This window comes from Trichoderma harzianum (assembly GCF_003025095.1).
Source record: "Trichoderma harzianum CBS 226.95 unplaced genomic scaffold M431scaffold_20, whole genome shotgun sequence".
Classification (NCBI taxonomy): Eukaryota; Fungi; Ascomycota; class Sordariomycetes; order Hypocreales; family Hypocreaceae; genus Trichoderma; species Trichoderma harzianum.
The window spans coordinates 106,177-123,588 of NW_020209268.1; the positions used below are offsets into that span (position 1 = coordinate 106,177).

A 17,412-nucleotide genomic window follows, 5' to 3' on the forward strand; every position below is an offset into this window, starting at 1 on the left:
TATCTGTGCACTTAAGAGTTACTTGCTTAAGACTTCAGTTTCATCAACTAATGAATTTGAGATTATGCTGCTTTGCCATTACTTCAATTAATCTACCAAATACCCTAGAGCTAGCCAAACAACTCTTGCAAACTACTACGCCAGAATTACGTCTTCCTGTTGTGTCACAGTTCTTTTTGCACATCAATTATAAAGTTGCCATCATCCATGATGGCGGATTCCGCTTGACGGAATGGGTACGGGACTGAGGGAATGGGATTCTTGCTATCGCAAGAGTACATAGGATCTTGTTCCCCCAGATACCCAACACACTTCGCACAGTTGAGCACGGTATCAGGATCCCACTTCTTCTTGATGGCGAGTAGCTTCTCGTAAGGTTCGCCAAAGAAGACGTTTTCCCAATCAGGTTCAGCTGGATCGGCTTCATTGAAATAGGCAGCCTGCACGCTCAGAGGCGCCTTGATCACATCCAGAGCATCTCGCGCGGTGGCAGCAATTTTATCGCTGATATCTTTTGGAGCACCAGGAGGCCAAGCCGCAATGACGATTACATGCCATAATGTTTTTCTCCAGGCGGGATTGACGCTGGTGGCCTGCACTGTGTCGGGAGTGTTGATTGCTCCTGTTTTGAGAAGGAAGAATGCCACTCCGGCTGCTAGTCCTTCTCCAAGCTGTTTCCGAGCGGTTTCCATGCCCTGTAGAAAAGCAGAAACAAGAGCGTCAATTTTTTCAGGGGTTTCGATGTCGTCAGTAGTGATAAGCCGACTGGGAGTTAAGATTGAAGCGCCAACTATGGAACCGGCGGCGATACCTTCTGCTTCACCAGCATAAAATTCCGGTTGGTTGTCAAAGACTTGGTAAAGGTCCGTCGTGACTTTGATTCCTGGATGAGTTGTCATGAATGAGTGGAAGTTGGCTGTGGCTTTCTTAAGCTTTGCCAATGCATCTCCTGAGTCGGGCAGAATCTGAAAGAAGCTGACAAAGGTATGTGAGACCGTATCATAGCCCGTAACACGGTTCTTGGACCACTGATATTGCTCGTTGGATACAGAAGTAAGAATCTCTCTTAGAACGGTATTCTCTGTGATATCAGGGCTTTCTGGGCTCAGCGTGGCTTCGATTCGCCACGTAGCCCATCTTACTTCTGGATGAAGCTGGAACTTGTAATTAACAAGAACAGCAAACGAAGAACCACCGCCACCACGCATTGCCCAAAAGAGATCGGGTTCGTTACACTCGTTGATGGTTCGGAAGACGCCGTCAGTTGTAACAACGTCAAATTCGACGGCCTGGTCCACCATCAAACCGTGAGTTGGTGTAAGTGGCCCATGACCACCACCCAAACCAAATCCACCGGCAATACCAACAGTAGGGCAGGCTCCGGCTGTAACCGACATGCCATGTTTGCTGAAAAAGCCAGTCGCCTGAGCTGCGTTAACGCCGGCGCCGATGATGCCAATGTTCTTTTTATTAGCGGCAGGACAGTTGTAGGCCGTAAACTCTGGTTCAAAGGACATGTTTTTCAAGTTGTTGGTTCGCATGGCCAAAGAGTTCGCAGAAGCGCTGCGTCCAAAATAGTCATGTCCAGTGTTCTTGATCACAATGCGAATATCGTGCTTCTTGGAAAAAGCAAGGGTGGCGGCGATGTCATCGGGCGTCTCGACGTCAACATAGATGGGCGATAGTCTTCCAAGAGAGCATATTGGCCCCCGAGGTGGCACAATACCCGGAAAGCAGTTTTCGTTGCCACAGCCCTCCCAAGCAGTGTTCTGCAATGCCCCATGTATTGACTGTCGAAAGAAGCCGTCTCCGTAGCTGCCCAATACACTGGCACATTCTTCTTCATTAAAGTTTGGTGAACTGGGGAAACAAGGACTGGATAGTATAACCGGAACTTTTAGGCGTCCTGACACTGTCTGATTGAATGCGTCCCATTCCTGAAGACTGGGCCAACAGGAGTGGCCCGGTTGGCAAGTAAATGAACCAACGCCAGAGGTTGGGGCGGTTAGGTTCGCCAGTACGCTGAGCACAGTTCCCATAAGAGACATTGTGACCTCTTGGAGGGAAGAGTGGTAGATGAGAGCGAGGAAGAAAGTATAGTCTGAGAAGCCATAGGCCGCAAACGCTGACCTTCCTATATATTCACGCCCGCCTCTATCCTATAACCTATAGCGTGGCGGGGAGTACACTGACTTTCCAGCAAACATGATTCCATATCTTCGGTGCTTATTCTGCTATATAGCACTTGGTATGAAGCGGTTGATTGTACGAGGTTATGCATAAGATGTAATCACTCGGTGGGTTAACAAGTAAGCAGGTCCACCGCTCGGGCATCCAGTTGCATCGCCCATTGTATATCCGACAACTCTAACTTGCCAAAGGGCCTGGGGAATTTTTGTACAGAAGAGGACGAAATAGATGTAAAGCCAATTCTGTATTAAGGTTATCGTATCGTAGGGGGTTGTTGGCGGGCCCATTCTACCGGGATGTGTACAATTTCCTACTTGGGTAATATGGCGGTCTTGTTTATATGTTTACTAATACAGAGTAGCTCACGGAGCATGCAGAGTAATCATACATATGGACAAATATCCTCCAACCAATGATGGGCTACCATTTAGATTAAAGGGCTTGAATAGGCATTTGTAGCCCACTATGGAAGTGTCTGCGGAGGTAGTGAGGGGGCTGAGGGTGTACAGAGCTTATCAATATAACCACAGAGTTAAGTGAGCGCACAACCATCCACTATAAGTGAAAATGTATGAGAAAACTATTCATTTATTTGACCAATTTCTTCGGTTTGATCTATTGAAATTAAGTTCTTCATTTTCTTCAAATTCTTGGGGGCTGTCGTGATATTGTATGTGCTACTGTATACAGTAATGCATGCGGCTTACCGCATCTTCAATTGCCGAGCGGAGTTGCATCAACTCAATAAGCGAGTTAGACGAGCAACCAGTCCTATTTCGCGCTTCTTGAGCTACTGAAACGAGATGATAATCTATAATTTGATAAGACATCGATCTCTCTAGATTCATTCTCTGCATAGGCCGCCGATGAATATGCCGCCGTTATTGTACGGACAATGTCTAAACCGCCGAGAGAATTATGTATTTGCCGACAGCATTCCCACTTTCATCTTACGCTTTTCCGGCAGTTCCACCGGCAATGCATCCTATTCACTTAAGTCTTACACGAGCTGCTGCTGACTATCATGGAGCTTCTCTGACTTTATTTTACAACTATCTGGCAAATTCTACCAACAGGATTGGCGGCTTTTTATCTTTGCGCATATGCAGTATACAAATATGCCTGCTTACAGTCGAAAACAACCCTTGTGGTCCACGTCAATCCAAACCCCTTTACCGAAAGCCTCTGAACGCTGTCATAGAATGTGCTCAGTTGAAGGTACAAATGTGAAGCATATTGCTCAGCAGATCTATTCGTTCAATGCCGCAACGCACTCGATTTCGACATCAGAGCCCATGGGCAAACCTGCGACGCTGACGCAAGTCCTGGCCTACACTGTGTTAAAACTTTCTCGCTTATCATGATTAAGATGGTAAACTTACAGGGAAAGGAGCTGAAAAGAACTTTGCGTAACCTTCATTCATTGGGCCGAAATTGTCCATTGTGGTCAAGTAAACGTTAACTTTAATGATTCGCTTGAGAGACGAATTGGCGGCCTCCAAGGTGGCGGAGATATTGCGAATAGTTTGTTCCTATAGATTAGTTAGCGGTTAATGGATTCTTTTATTGTTATAATTGCAAATGATCTCTTACAGTGCGATCTGTTACTGTTCCCTCGACTTGTTTGCCTGTCTTTGGGTCGATGCCAATGTTTCCAGAACAATATACGAGGCCGTTGTAGACTTGAGCCTGGGAGAAGAGAGAAATGGGCGCAGGAGCGGCGTCTGTCGAAACTGGTTGCGGAGAAGGCATCTTGGCTGTTGTGAAGAGTCTGGTGGTTCTGTCTGGTTACAGGATCTGAAGAAAGCTGAAGAATATGAGTTTGCTTATCGTTCTGCGTTCTGGTTTATGAGCGCTTCGTACTTTTATCTTCAAGAACTTGCAAGAGAATTATTGTGTTGCTTTGATCCATGATCCTCGATCTCCGATCCCAATGTCAACCCCGCTCCAAAGGGCGTAGTAGCGCCATTGATTCCATACAAGTTTTTAGTAGGATCGGCTTACGAATCTGTCATTGGATGGAATATTTGAGGCGTCATTGGCGCCGGTGATAAGGACCTAAGGGGCTTTGTCATACCGCTGAATTAGCAATGCCGCGAATATCCTTCGATCCCTTCCCCCGGTGGCGCTGACCTTTTTGACGGTGTAATGACACTCATTGATAGGAAGCCGATCACGGCGAAGAGCTGAACTTGCGATACGGTGATCGGTGTGACAGTGGGGGCAGATGTACAGTCAGATATATTAGCTAAGATGATCGAATTGGGACAGTCTTGGATCCAGAGCTCTCAACCTCTCACATACTTGTTCGACTCTTTTTACTTGGCGAATCAACAGCCGCATACAAACTCTTCTATTCTAGTAGGCCATAGAGGATATTTCACAACAGTCATGGTTGAATCAATGGATGTGGCCAACTCGCCCCCATTTGGGCGAGCACTTCGAGAGAAATACTTCATGTTCAAACCGGGTTTCATCCATTTGAACCAAGGTGAGTTACACATTCGGCCCAATGAGAAGAAAGTGGGATAAATCATATAAGGTATCTAATCAATGGCATATTCAGGCTCATACGGTGGATATCCGCGTCCTGTGCGAGATGCTCTGCGCTATGTCCAGGACGCCGTGCAGGCTGAGCCGGATAGCTTTGTTCGATATACGTATCCGAAAAAACTTGATGAAGTTCGTGAACGGCTTGCAAATCTTGTTCACGCTGCGAATGCCGATGAGATTGTGCTCGTCCCAAACGCAACATTGGCGCTGAATACCGTGCTTCGTAACTTGAGGTATGAGCCGGGAGACTTGATTGCCTACGTACAAGGGACTTACGGAGCAATCGAGAAGACTGTGGATTATCTGGTTGAAAGCACACCTGTAGAGAGTGTCCGTGTACCCTTTGATCCTACTACGGATGATGACGATACGCTTGTTGGAGCGTTTCGGTCTGTGTTGCAAGAACACCAAGGCCGCATTCGGGTGGCCATTTTCGATACCGTCCTGAGCATGCCAGGACTCAGGATGCCATTTGAGCGCCTGACAGAAATTTGTCGAGAATTCGGTGTGTTAAGTGCAATTGATGGGGCTCATGGCATCGGCATGATCGATCTTGATTTAGAGAAGCTAGGTGCCGACTTTCTTACCTCTAACTGCCACAAGTAAGTCTTTTTCAAATATTGTCTTGTGTGGAAACATCTCAGATTCTGACCTTGTGTTTAGGTGGCTCTTTGTACCGCATACATGCGCGATTTTATACGTCGCATCAAAGAACCAGGGGCTTATGCGATCCTCTCTTCCAACATCTCATGGCTTTCAACCGCTGCCTGAGATTCTGCAAAAGAAACAATACACGAGTCCATACGAGCTTCCAGCCTCTAAAAACCCATTTGTCTTTCAATTCAGTTATACTGGAACAATTGATAACGGGCCTCCATTGTGCATTCCTGCAGCTCTAGATTTTAGAAGGGACATTTGTGGGGGAGAAGAAGCCATTCAAGCGTATTGCCGAGACTTGGCCCGAGATGGTGAGAAATTGGCGGTGGAGATACTGCAGACTCGAACATTGCCCATGCCGGAGACAAAACGGGTTGCTTTTGCCAATGTCCAGCTTCCTCTTAAGATTTCCTCATCTAGCACGGGAGAGAATGAGGATTCGATCCCTTTGAAAGATGTTTCAAATGTCATCAACTTCATTCTGGAACACCTTGCTCAAGACTACAATACGTTTGTTAATATTGGATTTATTTCCGGGTCTTTGTGGGCAAGATTCTCAGCTCAGGTGTATCTTGAGCTCAAGGACTTTGAGTATGGTGCTAAAGCGCTAAAGGAATTATGCGAGAAGGTTCTTAAACGAGAGTATGCAAAGTATAGAGAATTTCATTGTATCTAACTTCTGATTGAAATATCATCCTTACTCATCCATGATCCATTGAGCATGCCTGGTAGTTTAGCGTCTGCTTTTAGGCTGTCTTGTTCAGCTTCTCAGACCACGCATCCAAGCTCAGTACTTCGTCCACAATAGTAGGCCAGATAATGTTTACGGCGGCATCTTTCAACTGAGTGGAGAAGCCGGCAGTTGCGTCGCTTCTATTAAAGGAGTTAGCATGATAGTTAATACCCTAGGTTTCTGGAAGCTACAAGTATACGTACATAATTGTGACATGGTAACCCCTGAATTGGTGCATTCGTTAGCAGGCTTTGGGCACACTAGAAATACTAATGCTTACATCTCGACAGCCCAGCGGGCGGTAGCTTCCAGACAGGTGTTGGCAACCATTCCAGCGCAGACAACGTGCGTAATATCTCGCTGACGAAGGTGGTAGTCAAGGTCAGTATTAGCAAAGGAGCTACATCCGATTGTTAGTCATACTGAATCAGCAGAGTAAAGGGTATGATCGTAAGAAGTAAACTACCTGCTGTTCCAGTGACGTGATACAATCGCATCGCCATTGCTTCGATCCGGCTCAAGTCCTTTGTGGATCTCTGCTCCGAAGCTTCCTGCTTCGAAAGCCTTCGATGCCTGGATACTGTAATGACTCTTGGACATGTGGTTCCAGTGTTCGAATTGGCCCTCTTCATATAGCTTGTGCTGGCAGTACATGATGGGAATTTTCTTGCTCCGGGCAACTTTGACAAACTTCTGGAGGTTGTCTACTGTACCGGTAGCATCAATGCTCTCTTTGAGAGCAGGGAAGACTTTTCCTTCAGGGTGCAAAAAGTCATTGAGAGGGTCAATGAGCAGAACTGCTGTTTTCTCCTGCATTTTGGCAGTTGTAAAAGATGCGATTGAAGATTGTATTGGATTGATGATGAGATGAAATTGTATGAGTTGATTGCAAAACATGACGGAACTCTAGCTGAGGTTATATACAAATAAGCTTCGAGGCTAAATTAACCTTTTTCGATAGAACTGCAGTATAGTTGGACGGAATCTTTTTCCTGAAACTGATAGCTTGGATAACTCAACTATGAGCTTTGCAACTGGGTAACCGAGGATAGTATTCTACTCCTGACTCAAAGCTTTGTCATCGCAGTATGTCAGATTCTACGGAGTAGACGCTACTATGACGACGAACTTTGTCGGTGTTGCGGCGTTGCGGTGTTAGTGGTATTACGGTGTTGCGGTATTACGGTGTTTTGCGGTGTTGTAGAAAGCCTCCGATCCACCCGCTATAACGTTATCAAGTCCGATTCTCTCCATGGAGATTCCGCATTACTGCGCAACCGGGCGCCACGAATGCCAGCCGGGCGTACGAGTGCTACTACACAGCTTCTCATACAATTACCTAGCTAGGTAGGCTGAGGCTTGAATTATGTCATCCACATGTCTCGCGTGTATGGAGTAAATGCCGAAGCAGCGATGCCTGATGTGTTCTCCACCCCTTAACTGATATCAATTATAAAGCATTGGGACGGAGTGAATAGCCATAAATTGATATAGCGTGATGAATAATGCCATCGCTGATGGATGAATGTTTGCATATTTAAGAGTGATTCTCGTGAATATTTTGAGAATACTTTGTCCAGATGCAATTGCTCTCCAGATAATGCTGGTAGGGATAGCTGATTTAGAAGACAATTCGGGTGTTTCGAATTGTAAAGTCTCGGAGTATGGGAGTAGGAAAAGGGAGAGCAGAAGATCGACACTACCGTTTCTCTCTCGAAGAAAGAAGGGTGCAGGGGGGAACGCCAACGATATTGTAGTGCATGACTGTGGCTTTTAAGTGCTGCTTTTTTGATGCTTCTCCAACTTCCCGGGTAGGTTAGAATGGTTAGGTAAAGTCAATGAGTAATCAATTCCAAATCATCACGCCCTCTCACTATTCTCGTCTCCAATGTTACTACCAACTAGCCCCTGTTTCTGTCTAACCCGACAGTATCCGCAAAGAATCATCGATCCTGTCTGCATCTGCATTGATCTATTCTCCTTCGGGATGATGACCAATCTCTTAGGTGGGGGTTCAATAACTATCGCGAAGCTGATTCCAAATGGATGAACGGAGGAATGCACGTAGGAAAGCCGATATCGGTATCATCGATGGACTTAAGAGGTATATTAGTACATGTAGTAAGAGCGTAACAACATACAGTCACCACAAGCATACGCAATTAGCTGTTACTGAACATCAACCCCGCCATCTTCTCGAGAATTGCATCCTTTTTACTATCAACAAACCTTCAACATGCCTATGTACCATTTTGAACTTGCTATTAAGCTCACCCAAACCCAGAAGATGGCTTTGGTCAACAAGATCACAGACTGGCACGCAACCACGTTCAGGTCACCGCGGTTCATTGTCAATGTTCGTTTTATGGACGTGGCCCAAGCCAACTTGACGGATACCTACATTGGCGGCGAACAGAGACAAATCAACCGCCTCTTTGTCAGTCTCCGCAGTGGTGGTGGCCGCACCCAAGAGCAGCTGGAGGGCATGGCCGACAAGCTAGAGGATCTCTGGAATGAGGCCGTCGGCAAAGGCTCTATTGCGACGCAACTCAGGCAAATTTTCATCAAGAGAGAATTGGACGTTGCAAAGGAATCAGGATTCCATCTCCCTCTGGTAAGCTTGAAATGCGAAATGGCAATTATGATTACTAACATCGTGTAGCCTGGTGGCTTTGAGCAATGGGTGAAGGATAACACGGATGAGTTGAAGCGTTTGGCGGCAGAGGGCGACCCTGATGCGGCACAAGTTGTTGAAGAGATCAAGGTCAGGCCCGAGTTTCAGAAATAAAAGAAGGGATTGCTAGGTGACAGACATTCTGGGAAGGAATGCAGCTTTTGATGGCTACCATTAGCCTTGTATGGTAGCGAAGGAGTAAGCTATGGCTATAACGGCGTCTTCCACTATAACGAGGCTTGAAAGGAGTAGACGGCTGTGAGATTGAGAAATAAACCTTTTGGGCTGTAGAGTTCCTGTTTAATTTTAGGTCTTCAAGTACATATGCTGTCCATTCTCTTAACCAATGAGGCAATTCATCCCGACAAACATTGTCTTACAGGATGCCTGACTAAGCATGATTACTTTTCAATTGCTTGCTCTATGGGTTGACATTGAGGTAAACCATAGTGGAGGTTGAGAAGGTAATGGCCCTTGGAACTAATATATCAGTAGGCTTCCTGCTTACTGATAATTCAACCCGAAGGATGGGCTATGAAATCCATAGTAAGCAGGCCTCATCCTCTTGTCAGCTTGAATGAAACCTCACAAATGTTGGGCCTTTACATCTCGGTAGTTAAGGCCAAGACAGGGATCCACCAACTTCTAGATCAAGGCATGAAATGCATACAATTCGTGATATGTCGCTGCATTTTCTCATTATTCCCAGCACTAATACCCAACTGGCACCTCCATTTCTCATCATGGACAGACCCTTCGTAGAACTAAATTAAGGCCCTGTCGCTTAGTGGATCCTTTGCAAGTGGGCCAATCCATCAGCTGTCAAAGCATGTGAAAGCGATCAATTCAGATCGATCTGGGGTCTTTTGTTCAAGGTCTGAGCGCCACCTGTTGCATTGAAGGGTAGTAGGTGAATGTCATTATTTTTGACGTGTCTTTTTTAAGGGTAGCTTTCATCTTCTTCGTCCGTTTCTTCTGGTGTCTCTCTTTGCTTCATCGACAAGCAACTGGCCGCAAATAACTCTCTAGTTTCCCAACTCTCACTGTATCGCCACTGAACCGAGGCACGGAGAAGGATTAACAAATATGTTCATTTCGCCGACGGGGCGGGTCAAAACTATGCCCAACAACAAGGCCTGCATCCCAACAAAGCCAGACAAACATTGACTTGTATCTTTTTCGACAATCTTTATCAAGGCCGAGACGACCGGTGAATACGCAGTTCGGGTGCAGGCCAGCGACCAGAAGATTCAACCTCTTCCATCAATACTTGCTGTCATTGTCACACTGTGTTATTTTCGCGCGAGAGCGGTACCTCTTCGACAATGATTGAGGAAAAGAAAGACTTTTTCCCGGGCTTCAGCGCCTTGTCTGAGCAAGTCTATATCCGTCACCCCGATGAACAAAATGAGGCTGTGAAGCGCCCAACCGATCCCCGGGCTGTCCTCATCTACTCATGGGGCGATGGACAGCCAAAGAACTTGGTCAAGTATGCAGATGGATACCGGAATCTTTTCCCCTGCTCAACGCAGATCGTCGTCCTGGCCCCCATCTCAAAGGCCATGTGGTCGAATCTCGACCAACGCACGCAGTCCATGAGACCCGTCATCGACGCCATCTTCCCGAAGGAATCGGAAGACGACAAGGACTCTCAAAAGGTCGAGGACCGTGTGCTGGCCCACATCATGTCCAACACTGGAGGTATCAATTATGCGGCGACATTGAATGCCTACCGTCTTGTCCACGATAAGCCGATGCCGCATCACTTGCTGGTCCTCGATTCTACGCCCGGAAGCGTCATCATGACCCGCGAGAACTTGGGCCGCTGGTCGCGCGCCATGGCTCTGGGTACGGCAAACTGGTTCCCCTGGCCGTTTGCCGTCACACAAACGCTTTGGGCTGGATTCCTCTGTGGAAACCGCTTCATCGAATGGGTCATTGGCAAGGAGCCCGCGCCGGCATTCAGCGTCAAGGCGGTGATTAATCCATACTACGAGACCAAGGATACGCGCCATTTGTATATTTACAGCGAAGATGATGATATCATCCCGTATCAGGACATTGAAGAGCATATTGCACAAGCACGGAAACGGGGATACAAGTCTGATAATCACATGTTCAAGGGAAGTGGCCATGTGCGCCACATGCAAATGTTTAATGAAGAGTACTGGGGAGCTATCGGAACATCGTGGAACAGAGCGACGAGCGAGCCTTCTGACGAGGCGTAATGGGTTTTGCTAAAGGCCGAGAGAGGCTAAGATGAATTTCGCGTTGCTTTTTATAGACGAACTTGCATGCGTTCTTACTTTATACATAATCCATCTAGAACATTGCTGGTTAAACCATTCAAGCTTTGTATTAGCATCCTTCAATATATATCGATTGCATGAATCTCTACTCGCCGTACCTAGAGGCAATATGTAAACCCTGACTAGCGCAACTGACCGTGGACGACGGAGTTCGCAAGCGATATCCGATCAAATGAAGTCGACGGTTTGTCAGTTGCCAAATTTAGAGTCTTACGAATGACAAACAACACGAATGCCTCTAGCCCCCAATACTTGGCGGAAGCTTGCGGGCCGAGACCAACAATAGAACCGGATGCCATCTCAATTGGCGTGTCTAAGCGAGTTCAATGTCTACATTGGGACCAGAAACGGCGCTATGCAGACAAATAAGACAAACGCCGTTCACAAAAACAGACTCAACTGTCACCGACTACATGCACTAACGGACGCCTAACTCTGCCTGTTCAAGCAAGGTCAGCCATGGGATTTCTCATCTCTTTGTCTGAGGAGATTTTAATTTGTATATTACCCCGCAATGCCGGGGAGATATGAACCGCATGGAAATCTCGCCCAGGCTTGTTGCTTACGAGGAAGTCGTACTTATGCTTATATTACACGTCTCCACCGTACAGGATCGGGAAGATGTAAGATGATTTCAAGACACAGGCCTAACTCATGCCAACTGCAGGTTGATGAAATAAGCTGCGAAATAACAACAAATCCAAAATACAGAGCAACATGTAATCCAAACTGGTATCCCTGATCCACGTACTCCGGCTTATACTCCATACATACAATACATTAGCAAACTAGTCGTACCATTCTCCCGTAATCACCCGCCAAGCAGATTCTTCAGCTTCCCCCTTAGCTCTTCCAATTCTCCCTGCCGGCTCTGTGCCTGCGCTCTCCAGTGGTCCGCATCAGCCTTGTAGTACTGTGACCGTGATTTCTCATCTGCTAGTGATCGGTTCATGTCGTCCATTTCCTTCTTTAGACGTTCGTTTTCCACACGGAGGCTTTCTGAATTGCGCTGGTTTGACGAAGCGGCGTTGCGCTGCGCCAAAATGAGCGCATTCTCGTTGATCCGGACATCTTGCTGTAACCTCACAATCACATCCTCCAGCTGCGTGATTTTCTGCCTAGCGTCCCCAAGATATTCCAGCTCTCTGAGGATTAAGGAAACGGCATCATCCACTTCAGCTGACAGTGTAGAAAAGCGTGAACGGGGACCGCGCGGACCAGCCACGATCCCCCGACCAGGGCCGTTGAGGTTAATGACACCCGAGAGAGGTGTTGGGGTTCGGGGACTTGAAATCGCAGTGGAGCGGGTTAGAGGAGTCGTAAACTGGTTCTGCGATAGCCAGGTGAAGGACGTCGGGCCCGAAGCCTGGGCATTCTGGGCTGGTGCTGAAGGAGCTGGTGAAGTCGAAGCTGAAGTCGAAGTCGCATGCACTTCGACGTTGGGCTGCGTGCTCGGCCTGTGACTGGGCAGGGCCACCCTTTGTCTTTCCAGCGGTGGAGATGGCGGCGGGCTCGGCGGAGGCAGATGCTCGTGCCATTGGCGATTGACACAGACTCGACAGAAGAAGTTGTCACTGTGGGTGAGCCTATCGACGGGTGTATCTAGACAATCCTGGTGGTAGGCCCTTCGGCATGTGTAACAGTCTAGCAAGTCCATCTCCCGCTTGCAGACGAAGCAGAAGGCATCGTGAGGAGAGCCATTTTCTGCACCTCCTAGTTAGTTTGAAACAAGTACCAAAAGAACGAGACTGGGCAAAACTCACTGCGCCAAGCTCGATATCTCTTTTCTATACAAACGGCGCCTCGTCAGAACCATCTCATACCGAGTTCATACGGTGCCGGACTCACCTGCGTCAGTCATTGGCTCGGGTCTCCCATTTGTATCCTCACTTCTGGGCTGCGGCTTTGCGGTGATTGACCTGCCAACTTCAATCACTGAGCCGGTGCCCTCGGTATCCGACTCTTCAGTCCGCCGCCTCTTCCCTCTTGGTGGTGTTTCTGACATGATTGGCTGGGGGCTAGAAGCCTTATACGAGGAGCCCTCAGCGGATTGAGGCTACGCACAATAGCTTGTGCAGCTCTTTATGAGGCGCTAGACTTTCTACAACTGGAGGAGTGTTTGCGCGAAGCTCCGGGTCGCGATATTCCAGGGGTGGGAAGAATTATATTGTTGTGCTACCACGCGACCATGGCAAACGGAGATTATTAATAAGAACCAAATGGCCGGATTCTCCGGTCACGTGACGGCTAATAGCACTTGAGAATAATAATCGTGATAAGTAATATGCGAAAACGGCTGGATTCAGCGCAAGAGTTGGGCTCCGTGCCTTAAGTATTTCGCAGATCGCCAGTGGATCGCCTTGCCCAGCTGGGTCATAGATTCCGAATAGTTGCAGCTAGTAAGCCCATGATTCCATGTATGTACGAATCGGTGCTAGTTTCTGTTACGGGCAGCGGAATCTGGTCCAAGTGGGGTGAATGATTTGTCCTCGGATTTCGCGTCAGGCAGATTGATTTGCGATCACCGAACCCTGTTCAGTTCATTCGACTCCTTTTGCTAGTCTAGCGTTTGTATTACATACGAGCCGCGCGCAAGGCGAAGCTCTCTCTATGTAGCATTTGGCTATTTGGTCATTACCAGCGTCATCCGCTATAGCCAACCCCCTTGTAGATCGTCTGAGTATTCTCTCAGGAGAAGCATCTTCTTCTGCCCTAAGCCGCAAACTGCAAATGGTTCTTGAACCCTACTTGAGTCGTGCGTCTTACCAAGAAAAAGGTCAGCCAGGCTTCATTGGTCAGATGGGTGGGATGGTCGGGAATTTATAGAAGTTCGGGTTTTATCCCTTTGCTCACCTCATCCGCCGAATTCGGAAGCTGATTACCAATTGAAAAATCATAGACTAGCCAGAAGAGGCAATCGGGGATTAGGATTCATCGAAACTCTCCGGTTTACTAATAGCGGACGATGGACCTTTTCCTGTACATCGTTTGTTTGACAAGGAATAAGAGCCCATTTGTGAGTAAATGTAGGCTGTATATACGGCAGTATGAGCCTGAATGAAGATATTATCATTCTTCAGCTGCTCAGCTCCTGTGAAAAGTTATTACAAGCCCAAAGACGCATCTTGAGACCGGCAAACAACACAAGACTAAACATCCATTACTCTGCACTTTGAGTCAGTGTAGCCGGACTGGGAAATGATTTGTCACCGTAACCGAAACCTTCACGGTTGTCCTGGGGAATAAAGCTGGGAATAGTGTGACCCCCTCCCAAGGATCATCCATTCCCCTAATGAGTGTACGGGAGATGCCGCGGTTCGGCACATTTATCCCAGGGTGGAGGCGACGCGATCGAGCCTTACTAATGTAGATGGACAAACTTGGGGACCCCAACTCTGCCCTCGTGTTTGCTCCTTTTCTCCAATGCGGATATATAGCCCTACTGTCTTGGCAATCTAACGCGGCCATTTGGCGATTGATTTGAAGGAGAAGGCGTCTTTTCAGTCATCAGTCAAGATGGACGCCATAGAAGACAGAATGGAGAACGAACTGCCTACCGACAAAGAAGAGGACTCGTCTCCGACTAGTGACCCAGAAAGCGCACCTGGAAGTAGTCATGAATTGGATTGGGAAGACGACCCTCGCAATCCATACAACTGGAGTGATGGAAAACGACTATATCATACCGTTTGTGTTTCTCTCTACGCGTTTACCGTGTAAGTATACAGGGACAGATATCATGACAACAGAGCACGTATACACATGCAACAGGAGTGTGGCTAATCTAGCGGTCTATCAGCACGTACATGTCTTCAGCCTACGCACCAGGAGCAAAAGCAACAGGACAACAATTTCACGTATCCGAAACGGTTTCCCTCCTCGGCATCTCACTCTTTTGCCTCGGCTTGGCCTTTGGACCGATGATAGGTGCACCGCTTAGCGAGACAGCAGGACGATTGATTGTGTACCGCCTGGGGCTGCCCATTGCCACCCTCTTTCTCATAGGTGCTGCTACATCAAAGAACATTGCCGCCGAGGTCATTTGCCGCTTCTTTGCCGGCGTCTTTGGAAGCCCGGCATTGAGCGTTGGCGGGGGTACAATGGCAGATATGTGGCCTCCTGCACGTCGTGGACCGGCGACGGCTCTCTTTGTTATGGCCCCCTTTATGGGACCCTGTATTGGTATGTCAATGCCCCCAGATCATTCTTCATTTCTGTCTCAAGTATGGTAAAAGACATGGTACTAACTTGTCACCAGCTCCAATAATCGGCGGGTTTGTCGTGGAAAGACTCAACTGGCGGTGGCTCGAATGGGTCTCCGTCTTCTGGGGTGTCGCGACCTGTGTCTTTGCCATCGGCATGAAGGAAACATACAAAAAGAAAATCCTCGAGCGCGACAATAAAGATAAGATCAAAGAGAAGCTGCTTTCCAAGAAGAAGATGCCCTCGTTGAGCTGGGGCGCGGTGCACAAATGGGTGACCGAATCGCTGGTGAGACCTATGCATCTTCTCTTCACCGAGCCCATCGTCCTGTTCTTGAGCTTGTACATTGGCTTCGACTTTGCCGTTCTCTACGCGTTCTTTGCATCTCTTCCCTTGGTCTTCCAGAAGACGTATGGGTTTAATTCTCACCAGAACGGGCTTGTCTTTATCTCTCTGGGTGTTGGCACACTGATTGCAACTATGACCAACGTTCTTTGTGACCGCTTCATATATCAGAGGAAGGCCATTGAGGCACGCGAAAGGGGAGATGTGGGCCATCTGCCACCTGAGCAGCGCCTTTATCCAGCTATGATGGGAAGTTTGGGAGTCGCCGTTGGCCTTTTCTGGTTTGCCTGGACAGCTCGCTCAGATATCCACTGGATCAGTCCGGTACTTGCTCTGATCCCCTTCAACTGGGGAAACCTCTGCATATTCGTGAGTTGCTCTCTTGTGGTCTAGTTCACGTGCTATATACTGACAAAGATACATGATCAAGGCCACTAGCATTACTTATATGATCGATTGCTACGGTGCACGATACGGCGCCTCAGCGCTATCAGCAAATGCCTTTACACGCTATGTATTTGCTGCTGCTTTTCCGCTCTTTATCATACAAAGTAGGTTGACCATACAAAGAAGAGTTACCATTCTTGGCACAATACTAATGCTACGTCACCTAGTGTACAATAAAATGACGACAAAATGGGCCGCTAGTCTGCTCGGTTTCATCGCCATTGGTCTGATTCCCATTCCTTGGATCCTCTTTGTGTTTGGTGAGAAAATCAGAAAAAAAGGCCGTTATGCTCTTTGAGAAAATCATCTTGTTCTACGGATGCAGTTTATCTACTATGGAGCATATCATTGGGAGATTGGGCCAAATCTCATGGCAAATGAGTAGAGAAGATGATAGAAAATATTCGCGTTTCTAGATTGAGAAAGATCAACAAGTATAGACTAATCATGATAATCAAAATGTCTGGCAAATTGCAATAGAGCTCTCAAGACTGAGCAAAGCCTCATCAAAGTCTAAGCAAAAATGAAAGTGTTAGCCATAGTAGCCACAGGCTTCATGGAAACTTTGTTAATGCACTACCTCATAAAGTTTTACATGCACTCGTAATCAATAAATGATATGCATTCATCAAGCGTGGACTATCCTTGGGTTTCTTGCAGCATCTCAATGAGAGTGATCCTCGTTGACAATTACTCATCTTAATTTGTCATTCTTACCAAGAATTTACAAACGCCACTCAGCACAAGACGATGTAACTGGAAGGAGAGAATATGTAATCGACAAGAGCTAAGTTTTGCTCCAGTATTCTAAACTGGTAGCGATTTGTCATAGTTCAACGACAATGCCTCGTTTGTGCGTCAAAATTCTTTCATGGTTCATTAATCAAGGCGGTCCCACAAGGTGGTGGTGTCAGGCTGCTACCGGTCGAAGAGATAATTGGTAGAGAATAAGCACGCATGGCTCTTAAGATACTTAATCATATGTAGAACTGGATTTTTGTGGTGTGGAGACTTGTGATCTCCTACTCTGAAGTAAACATTGTTCCGATTGTGGTAAGCAATCTGCTACTCCATCTTCAACGCGCAAGTTGGCCGGGGATCAAAGGTAGTTGTCGGCATACTTTCCGAAGCAGTTGGAGAATCTGGGGTAATTGGAGATGAATTAGCAGCGTGGAGTAAGCCAGGGGAGGAAGCGACTACATACAGGTAGTCTGTCCGCATCACAGCTACCGCCGGAGGTTGGTCCGAGACTTGTACCGAAGACTGCTCATTCTTCAATCGGTCTACTCTAGGTCGAAGAA

General features: G+C 47.3%; 8 protein-coding genes across 8 annotated transcripts; 4 read left to right on the plus strand and 4 right to left on the minus strand.

Moving 5' to 3' along the window:
* Positions 1–69: 69 nt before the first annotated feature.
* On the minus strand, positions 70–2,039 carry M431DRAFT_126805 (hypothetical protein; the record flags this gene model as incomplete). The annotated part of the gene is made up of 1 exon (XM_024912300.1): positions 70–2,039. One exon carries the CDS (start codon positions 2,037–2,039, stop codon positions 165–167), a length of 1,875 nt encoding a protein of 624 aa, XP_024768773.1. The 3' UTR covers positions 70–164.
* Positions 2,040–3,439: 1,400 nt separating this feature from the next.
* On the minus strand, positions 3,440–3,942 carry M431DRAFT_98155 (hypothetical protein; the record flags this gene model as incomplete). Its single annotated transcript, XM_024925006.1, has 3 exons — positions 3,440–3,520; positions 3,573–3,722; positions 3,784–3,942. 3 exons carry the CDS (start codon positions 3,940–3,942, stop codon positions 3,440–3,442), a joined length of 390 nt encoding a protein of 129 aa, XP_024768774.1.
* A 639-nt stretch (positions 3,943–4,581) lies between these two features.
* Positions 4,582–6,076, plus strand: M431DRAFT_126810 (hypothetical protein; the record flags this gene model as incomplete). Its single annotated transcript, XM_024912301.1, has 3 exons — positions 4,582–4,681; positions 4,757–5,345; positions 5,407–6,076. 3 exons carry the CDS (start codon positions 4,582–4,584, stop codon positions 6,074–6,076), a joined length of 1,359 nt encoding a protein of 452 aa, XP_024768775.1.
* M431DRAFT_524867 (hypothetical protein) lies at positions 6,045–6,995 on the minus strand. Its single transcript, XM_024920592.1, has 4 exons — positions 6,600–6,995; positions 6,414–6,533; positions 6,337–6,357; positions 6,045–6,273 (listed from the first exon to the last, which is right to left on the minus strand). The coding sequence occupies exons 1-4, from the start codon at positions 6,947–6,949 to the stop codon at positions 6,147–6,149; spliced, it is 618 nt and encodes a 205-aa protein (XP_024768776.1). The 5' UTR covers positions 6,950–6,995; the 3' UTR covers positions 6,045–6,146.
* A 1,367-nt stretch (positions 6,996–8,362) lies between these two features.
* M431DRAFT_20810 (hypothetical protein) lies at positions 8,363–9,062 on the plus strand. The gene is made up of 2 exons (XM_024913417.1): positions 8,363–8,747; positions 8,796–9,062. The coding sequence occupies exons 1-2, from the start codon at positions 8,370–8,372 to the stop codon at positions 8,919–8,921; spliced, it is 504 nt and encodes a 167-aa protein (XP_024768777.1). The 5' UTR covers positions 8,363–8,369; the 3' UTR covers positions 8,922–9,062.
* Positions 9,063–9,779: 717 nt separating this feature from the next.
* M431DRAFT_513150 (hypothetical protein) lies at positions 9,780–11,197 on the plus strand. The gene has a single exon (XM_024919964.1). It carries the CDS (start codon positions 10,133–10,135, stop codon positions 11,033–11,035), a length of 903 nt encoding a protein of 300 aa, XP_024768778.1. The 5' UTR covers positions 9,780–10,132; the 3' UTR covers positions 11,036–11,197.
* A 730-nt stretch (positions 11,198–11,927) lies between these two features.
* Positions 11,928–13,121, minus strand: M431DRAFT_500493 (hypothetical protein; the record flags this gene model as incomplete). The annotated part of the gene is made up of 3 exons (XM_024917924.1): positions 11,928–12,820; positions 12,880–12,903; positions 12,965–13,121. The coding sequence occupies 3 exons, from the start codon at positions 13,119–13,121 to the stop codon at positions 11,928–11,930; spliced, it is 1,074 nt and encodes a 357-aa protein (XP_024768779.1).
* Positions 13,122–14,653: 1,532 nt separating this feature from the next.
* Positions 14,654–16,409, plus strand: M431DRAFT_98437 (hypothetical protein; the record flags this gene model as incomplete). The annotated part of the gene is made up of 5 exons (XM_024925048.1): positions 14,654–14,832; positions 14,916–15,298; positions 15,375–16,033; positions 16,095–16,215; positions 16,279–16,409. 5 exons carry the CDS (start codon positions 14,654–14,656, stop codon positions 16,407–16,409), a joined length of 1,473 nt encoding a protein of 490 aa, XP_024768780.1.
* Between the last annotated feature and the right edge of the window lie 1,003 nt (positions 16,410–17,412).